The sequence below is a fragment of the Colobus angolensis genome, unplaced genomic scaffold (genome assembly GCF_000951035.1).
Source record: "Colobus angolensis palliatus isolate OR3802 unplaced genomic scaffold, Cang.pa_1.0 Scaffold101, whole genome shotgun sequence".
In the NCBI taxonomy this organism is placed as follows: Eukaryota; Metazoa; Chordata; class Mammalia; order Primates; family Cercopithecidae; genus Colobus; species Colobus angolensis.
This window is the reverse complement of record NW_012111031.1, coordinates 6,763,619-6,772,837: the sequence shown is the minus strand read 5'-3', so window position 1 is coordinate 6,772,837 and position 9,219 is coordinate 6,763,619. Positions and strand designations below refer to the sequence as shown.

Genomic DNA, 9,219 nt, shown 5'->3' with positions numbered 1-9,219 from the left:
TCTCGGCCTCCCAAAGTGCTGGGATTACAGGCTTGAACCACCGCGCCCGGCCGTTTATTTTCTGAAGAATGTGGAGTATCTTCTTGAACTTTCCATTCAAAGCTTGTGACGTTTGACTTGCAGTTTAACTGTTCACATTGTTCTTAGCTGACATACCAACCAACCTATGTATTTTTTTATTTTGCGAAATTTTCAGTAAGTTTAGGAAACTAATATCTCATAAATACTGGTGCCTATTATGTGCTAGTGCTTTACTATTGGGCTGCACCAAACCTTTAGGGTTTAATGGATGCACTGAGTCTTACAGGGATGAAGTACATGGGCCAGTGTCCTACATTCAGTGAGTGGCAGAATGTGAATCTCAATTCGGATATGTTTACCACTAAAATTTAAATAATGTAAGGTTAATTTCAACTATAAAGGAGAGAGAGATGACAGTTCCAGTTAATTATTTCTCATTTGTAGCCATAATAATATTTAATCTCCCTCAGATTTTTCTCCCTAAGCTTTGGTTGGTATGCAGGCCAAGCAGTAGCCATAGGAAATGGTTTCTGTTGGGTTTTCTGAATGATTATTTGTTTGCTAATTATCTTGCTTCCCTATCCTCCCCCACGTTTCTTTAGGATCCTTCATCTGTACCTAATGCAGACAATGCCTTCACATTATTTTATGTGAAATTTCGAGCTGCTGCCCCCAAAGTCAGAGTAAGTCTATTGACATAACTAGGACATTGCTACGAAATTTGTTCATCCAGCCCTTTTGAAATACTATTGTATGTTAGGCTCTTTGTTTATACCGAGGAAGTGAACCTGAATGAAAGGTTGACATTGTCCTTCCACATTATAGCAGTGTATCTTAGTGTTGTGTCTAGGTTCTTGAAGTCCACAGAGCAGGAAACATCTAGCTTTTCCTATGATGCTCAGGGACAGTTTCTAGATGAAGGTGATAGATGAGTTTTGAAAGCTTGACTGGTGGTCGTGAAGGGACCAATAAGGGTGTTTTGATAAACAGAGAACAGCACATATAGGGAAGGTTGTAGGAGACATAAAAGACATACATTTTGGGAGAGATCTTTATAGTTCAAAGACTGTCTCACGAGGGATGTTACATGTCATGCTAATTTAGGAAAAGTAGACAATCAATGAAGTGGTGTCTTAAACAGAGGAGTTATTTGGTCAGATTTGCCAAACAGACATGTAAACCAATGGAACAGAATAGAGAACTCAGAAATAAATGCATACATTTTTGGCCAACTGATTTTTGGTAAAGTCACCAAGAACATTTAGCAGGGAAAGGTTGATTGTTGGGAAAACTAGATATTCATATGCAGAAAAATGAAACTAGACCTCTGTCTCTTGCTATATACAAAAATCAAAATAAAATGGATTAAAGACTTAAGATCTGAAACTATAAGACTAGTAGAAGAAAGCATAGGGGAAATGTTTTAGGTAGGATATTGGTCTAGGCCAAGATTTTATGGCTAAAACTTCAAAAGCATAGGCAACAAAAACAAAAATAGACAAATGGGGCTATAATAATCTTAAAAGCTTCTGCCCAACAAAGGAGACAATCACCAGAGTGAATAGACAACCTGTAGAATAGTAGAAAACATTTACAACTATTCATCTGACAAGGGACTAATATTCAGAATATACAAGGAACTTAACAGAAGAAAACCCTAAATAATCCCATTAAAAAGTAGGCGAAGAGGCTGAGTAGACATTTCCCAAAAGGAGACTATACAGATGGCCAACAGGTATATGAAAAAAATGTTCAACATCACTAATCATCAGGGAAATGTAAATCAAAACCACAGTGAGATGTCATCTCACCCCAGTTAGAATGGCTGTTATCAAGAAGACATAAAATAAATGCTGGTGAGGATACAGAGAAAAGGAAATTCTTATACACTGTTGGTGGGAATGTAAATTACTACAGCTATTATGGAAAACAGTACGAAGATTTCTCAAAAAGCTAAAAATAGAGTTATCATACTATCCAGCAATCACTCTACTGGGTATTTATCCAAAGGCAAGGAAATCAGTATATCAATGGGATACCTGTGTTGATTGCAGCACTATTTGCAATAGTAAAGATGTGAAATCAACCTAAGTGTCAATCAGTGGATGAATGGATAAAGAAAATGTGGTATATATAAACAATAAGATACTATTCACCTGTAACAAAAAATGAAATCCTGTCATTTGCAGCAACATGGATGGAACTAGAGGTCATTATGTTAGTTAAATAAACCAGGCACAGAAAGACAAATACCATATGTTTTCACTCATATGTGGGAACTAAAAAAGTTGGTCTTGTGGAGATGGAGAGTAGAATGATAGATACCAGAGGTTGGGACAGGTTGGGTGGAGGGGAGGTGGAGAGGTTGGTTAATGGGTATAAATGTACAATTTAATAGAAGAAATAAGTTCTGGTGTTCAGTAGTGTAGTAAGATGACTATAGTTAACAATTTATTGTATATTTTAAAATAGCTAAAAGGGAAGATTTGAAATTTTTCCAGCACAAAGAAATAATAGATGTTTGAGGTGGTGGATACTCTAAACACACTGATTTGATCATAACACATTGTATCCATGTATCAAAATATCACATGTACCCCATAAATATGTACACTTATGTATTAATAAAAAAGATTAAGGATGCAATATAAAAATGGATTATGGTGAAGAGAGATTTGAGACAGGGAGGCCTCATTACTAAGGAAGATTCTGCAGTAATCCAGGTAAGATTAGGGGGTGAGTTAATGCATTGGTAGGATATTTCATGAGGTTGGGTATGTGCCTTATTCATTCTACATAGCAGGAATCCACGATGTATTTATTTTGATTAATTGATAGCATGGACGGGGCAAAGATCAGTATATGTTATATTTTATAACATATCTGAGATACATTTAATTGAAGCTGGTGCATATATATTCTTTCTACTCGTTGTGAAGTTTCTAGAAATAATATTCTACTTTTGCTGACTGACTTCACTTCCTTGCTTGTTTCTCTCTTGAAAGTCAGCCAGTTGATGGCTGGGCGCAGTGGCTCACACCTGCAATCCTAGTACATTGGGAGGCCAAGGAGGGCAGATCCTTTGAGTTTAGGAGTTCGAGACCAGCCTGGGCAACATGGCGAAACCCTGTCAGTACCAAAAATACAAAATTAGCTGGACATTGTGGTGTGCACCTGTGGTCTGGCTACTTGGGAGGCTGAGGTGGGAGGATTGCTTGAACCCTGGAAGTCAAGGCTGCAGTAAGCCAAGATAGCACCACTGCACTCTAGCCTGGGTGACAAAGTGAGACCCTGTCTCAAAAAAAAAAAAAAGCCAGCCAGTTTAAAGGAATATTTTTTTGAAATGGGAGAAACTTAGTTTTGTTGATAGAATATATATGTAGAATATGTGTACAACCTAGATGTCTAACAGATGTATAACTGGATGTCAATTGATGGCATGAGATTTAGATTGTGCCTGATTGATTGCTTTTGCTTGTTAGCCAAATACTAATGATAAAAATTTGATTAGAAAAGAAATGGTATAGATAAGAGGGCTCAGTGTGGTGGGTGGTTATAAAATGATTATATAGTTATCAGTAGCTTTCCTACATACCATTAGTAACCAATTAATATATGTGATGAGGTCTCATTTATATCAGTGACAAAAAGCATAAAATACTTACCTAGCAGTAACCTTAACAGAAATACAAGGATGAAGAAAATGATAAAACTAGACAGAAAATTATGAAAGGCTGAATAAATGGTAAGCCCATCTTCTTCCTGGTTGGGGTAATTTAATTTTTAAAATGTCAGTTTCTCCCAGAGTAATTTGTTGGTTAGAATGTACTAGCAAAAATTCCAATGGATTGTTTTTTTTGCATGATTCTAAACTTTCTCTGATAAATAGGCAAGACTAAAGAAGAAAATTTTGAAAAATACAGTGTCATTGATTCAAGCATTCACTGACAGATCATTGGAATGGAATGTTGTAGTACTTAATATATAAAGAAACATCCCAAATAAAAAAGGAAGGACTGGAGTTTTCTACATGATATTGGGAAGATTTGCTAAATATTTGAAAAAATAGTAAGCTTTTTACTCTATAACATTACCAAAATAATATATTCTAAGTGAACTAAAGAAAGATGAATATCTAATAAAAAATGGCCAGATTACTCACAGAACGTGTGGAAAATGTATGCAAGTTAGGGCTGGCTGACTTTTGTCTGTCATTAATTGGCAGATTAAGGTCAGTGCTTCTGAGGATTTATGAGACAGGCAATAGTACTGATAGGAATGTAATTGAATTATTTTCCAAAAAACATTTTAGAAGAATAGATCAAAAGCCCCTAAAAATACGTATCTCTTTTGACCTGGTGTTTTGGGGTCCCCACCTGGGAGGTAGGTGCTGTTATACCAGTTTTATACAGTAGGGAGTGGAATCTCAGAAGTGAACCAGCTTGCCTGGGCTCAAACAGCTACTAAGGAGCGGGTGCTGGAACCCTCTAGTTTCGCTCAAGGCTCTTCACAAATGGGCTCTGATTCTCCGGAAACAACCTGGATATCAGTAGAAATGGGATATTATGTAGCCCTTTAGCATAATGTTTTAAATCATGCTTATAATGATTCATTGAGTGTTGACTAGGCACCAAGGTACTATGCTAAGGCCTTCTATACATTTTCATCTAGTATTGAAAAGTATTTAATGATAGGAAAATGTTTATGAAATAATGTTAATTTTTAAAAAACGAATTATAAAGCAGAATATGTAGTATAATTCCAGTTTTGCTTAAAAAGAAAAATATAGAACTGTGGATATAAAAAAACTGAAAGAAAATATACTGAAATGCTGTGATTATTTTTTGGTATTATAAGTGATTTTTATGATTTTTGACTTTTTTATATTTATAGTTTTTCTGAGTATGTGATACAATTAATATTATAATCAGAAAGTAATGGATAATATAACAGAGATGGTTTTTTAATACATTTTTTCTTACTTTGCAGACTCTTATTGAACAAATAGAACTGCGGTCTGAAAAAATACCTGAGTGAGTACCTAGAAGTTAATCTGATCTCCACATGAACCTTTGTCTTGTAGTACTGTTTTTCCAAATCTGCTTTTATCTCTGATATATTATCAGCAATTGCCTTCCAGCCTGTTCTTGTAATATACAACTTATTTTGGGGAGCAAGGTCACAGACTTAGCAAGTTTACATGACAGCAGTTTTTCCCGTACTAGGATTTCCTTCTTATTTGGGCAGATGTGGGGTCCCTATTCTTGAAAAAGAAATCCTTCTTTAAAAGATGAAGCTTCTGGCGTCACAGTTCATTATGATTTGCTTTTGTTTTATGTCTGTATTTCCAGTATTAAATAGTTAATGTGGACAAATGAGAGGTGACCGTTATAGCTTTAAAAGAGGTTTGGCAACCTACGCTGGGATTTCAGATGAAATTTAATTTACATATTTGAAATGAAAAGTGTAATCTCATTTGCTTTCTGTCAGATACCAACAACTGCTAAATGATATACACCAGTGTTACCTTGATCAGCGGGAGCTCCTTTTGGGCCCTAGTATTGCTTGCACTGTTGCGGAGTTAACCAGCCAAAATAATAGAGATCATTGTGCCTTGGTAAGTTTCTACTTGTTTTGGTTTAATGTTAAATCTTCCTCTGAGTTATGTTGATATCCTAGAAACTAGACTTGGTTAAATAAGTTTTGGTGTCCATAGTGAACTAAAAAAGCATGTTTTTAGTTATGACAAATCTAGTTTGGTAATTAGCCTATTCACCTTTGCAAAATACTCTTATTTTTTACTTATTTGTTGAGATAAGAAGATGCACAAATAAGTATTGTTCTTGAAAAATGAGGTTTCAAAGTTTATAGATTTGTATTAACAATTTAGCTTAGCTTTTGCTGCAGAAGTGCTTTTTTGTTTAGTGTAATTTTAATTCATACTATAAAAAATGCATAAGCGCTCTTTTTTGAAATACTTTTGAACTAGAAAAGTAATTTGTGTTTATTATGAAAAGTTTAGAAACTAAAGCATTAAGAAAATAAAAATCACCTATAATCCCGTTATGCAGTAATCTGTCAAAAACCAACCATTTTCTGTTATTCAGTAAGTTGTTTTAAGAGTATATATGTGTAATCTCTGAAGATAAAGTGTAGGCTTTGTTTCATAAACATCAGAAATGTTGTGTGTCTTTAACTGTAGGTGGTGTGTGTTTGTTTACTACAGGTTCGTAGTGGCTGTGCCTTCATGGTTCATGTCTGCCAGGATGAACACCAACTTTACAATGAATTTTTCACAAAACCAACATCAAAATTAGAGTAGGTGGACATGGAATCTAACTCTTGTTCGTAAAATTTAACTTGCTAATGACCATAATGAGTCAGTATATTATAGGAGTATTCTATCGTTAGCTGGAGAGTGTTTTAACTTCTGTGTGTCTGTGGACAAAATATCGTTGGGTGCGACAGATATTTTCTTAAAAGTTATTTTCTTAAATGTGCAACTTACATGCTTTTGTATTTGTAATGTAATTATTTAGATATTACGGTGTGATAGGAAGAAACCTATACAGAATTCTGTAGCCTCGGGATCTAGATCCCTTTATCTCCATTAAGTACAATAATTCCTTCTAGTTAAAAAATTCTATGATTCTAACTAATGAAAGATTTAAAAATACAGATACTATTTAATAACCTTTTCTTTATTTTTCTCAAAATGTCTTTCGGATGCACTGTTAGTCACTTTTGGTTTCTTAATGTTCACTCTTCTGACTCTTACAAACATTCAAAACTTATGACTCTTGTAATGAGGAAAAGTATTTTATGGTTTTAGTTGAAGTGATCACTTTTGATGAAATACTGTGTATAAAAGAGTACCATTGACAGTATGATGCATACAGACAACTTAAGTTTTTAAATGTTTAAAATTTCTCACAATACTTGGTGTATGACCAAAGTACTTTGAATTTTATTTATCTAAGTGTATAAGTATTCAATAATTTTAAACTTGTCTTTCCTGGGGGAAAAATTACCTTTTGATTCATAGTGAAGTAGAATATAAAAGGTAATTAAGTCTTCTGACTTAATTTTTATTGGTCATTTTTATTGGTTTTGAAAGGAGATATAGAAAATTATTACTGAAATAGATAAAAGTTGTAATAGGTTGACTTTGGGGGCAGCTACTTTGAATTGACTGCTGTGGATTGCTTGATTCCGAGCTTTTGAAGCAAAAACAGTTTCTAGAATTACTTTCAGCTTTTCCCTTATCATTCTGTAATGTCCTCAGATACTGTTTTCCAGTAGTTACTTATTGTTCTTATCGACTGGAAGAAATCAATGAGGCTTTCTAAACTATTAGAAAATCCTGAAAAAACTACTACTAATAGCCATGTTTTATTCTTTCATTTTAGTGAGCTTTTGGAGAAACTGTGTGTGTCATTGTATGATGTCTTCAGGCCATTGATCATTCATGTTATTCACTTAGAGACTCTGTCGGAACTTTGTGGGATTCTTAAAAATGAGGTGCTTGAAGATCATGTGCAGAACAATGGTAAATGAGTAGAAATGATCATTTTAAGTTCTATCACTGGCTCAATGAATTTGAAAAAAAATAGGTTCTTCTTCCCTCACTCCACTAAATACATAAATTTAATATTTTTCAAGCTTAGCTTGATGCCTTGCCCCTTCTTGAAAGAAGTTTCACCTTATTCTGTCACTAAAGACACAATCAGATAGGGAAGGAATCTTAAAATCTGGGTAAAATTAGTAATAAAATAAATATAGCCAGTTTTCTTTCTGGCATCTGGAATCCAGAGAGAACACATCATCACTTTCGGGTTAGGCATTTCTAGCACACTGTTACCAGAATACAAAATACATAAATAAATAATTGAATATATTATATACTTTTGATTAAAAAATAGGAATTGTTTTTGTGTGTATTCATAATAATAGTTCATCTGTTTTGAAATTACAAATAAAGAAAAGCAGTTCTCTGGAATAGCTCTACTTTGTCCATCTGATACATTCTTCAATATTTGATTTGATTGTCATGGAGAACATGAGTTTCCTAATAGTACCTAGGTACCTTTAAAAAATACCCTTTAGGCCAGGCATGGTGGCTCATGCCTGTAATCCCAGCACTTTGGGAGGCCGAGGTGGGTGGATCACCTTAGGTCAGGAGTTCTAGAACAGCCTGGCCAACATGGTGAAACCCTGTCTCTACTAAAAATACAAAAATTAGCCAGACCTGATAGCAGGCGCCTATGATCTCAACTACTCGAGAGGCTGAGGTAGGAGAATTGCTGGAACCTGGGAGGGGGAGGTTGTAGTAAGCCGAGATTGTGCCATTAAACTCCAGCCCGGGCAACAACAGCAAGACTCTGTCTCAAAAACAAAAACAAAAACAAAATACCCTTCAAGTAATTATTCTGCTCGCAGAATTTATTGTCCTCACTTTGGCTTTCACTGAGACACTGAATTTGTTACTCTTCCAAAGTTACTCAATTGCATGTAACTCATTCATTTTCTCACATTTTACTGCTTCTAAATTTTTAATTGCTTCTGATTTTAAAATTAATATTTTTGTTTTGTTTTGTTTTGGTTTTTGAGTTGGGGGTGTTACTCTTGTCACCCAGGCTGGAGTGCAGTGGTACGATCTCGGCTCACTACAACCTCTGCCTCCTGGGGTCAGGTGATCCTCCCACCTCAGTCTCTTGAGAAACTGAGACTACAGGTGCATGCCACCATGCCCAGCTATTTTTATATTTCTTTTGTAGAGAGGGGGTTTTGCCATGTTGCCCAGGCCAGTCTTGAGCTCCTGGACTCAAAATCTGCCCTCCTTGGCCTCCCAAAGTGCTGGGATTACAGGTGTGAGCCACTGGATCTAGCCAAAATTAATGTGAAGTTTTTTTCTTTTCTTTTTTTTTTGAGACGGAGTCTCGCTCTGTGCAGTGGCGCAATCTTGGCTCACTGCAGTCTCCGCCTCCTGGGTTCAAGTGATTCTCCTGCCTCAGCCTCATGAGTAGCTGGGACTACAGGTACGCACCACCATGCCCAACTAATTTTTGTATTTTTAGTAGAGATGGGGTTTCACCATGTTGGCCAGAATGGTCTTGATCTCTTAACCTCATGATCTGCCTGCCTCGGCCTCCCAAAGTGCTGGGATTACGGGCATGAGCCACTGTGCCTGGCCTCTTT

The 9,219-nt window shown here is 35.6% G+C and overlaps 1 protein-coding gene across 2 annotated transcripts in view; it reads left to right on the top strand.

Annotated features, from left to right (window-relative positions):
* The window catches only part of COG3 (component of oligomeric golgi complex 3), a 76,706-nt gene that overhangs the window by 23,973 nt on the left and 43,514 nt on the right, over positions 1-9,219 (top strand). For both annotated transcript variants that reach the window (XM_011940000.1, XM_011940009.1), the window contains exons 8-12: positions 624-704; positions 5,011-5,054; positions 5,512-5,638; positions 6,248-6,339; positions 7,431-7,570. In XM_011940000.1, the coding sequence (XP_011795390.1) occupies positions 624-704; positions 5,011-5,054; positions 5,512-5,638; positions 6,248-6,339; positions 7,431-7,570 (484 nt within the window). The remainder of the gene's footprint in view (positions 1-623; positions 705-5,010; positions 5,055-5,511; positions 5,639-6,247; positions 6,340-7,430; positions 7,571-9,219) is intronic.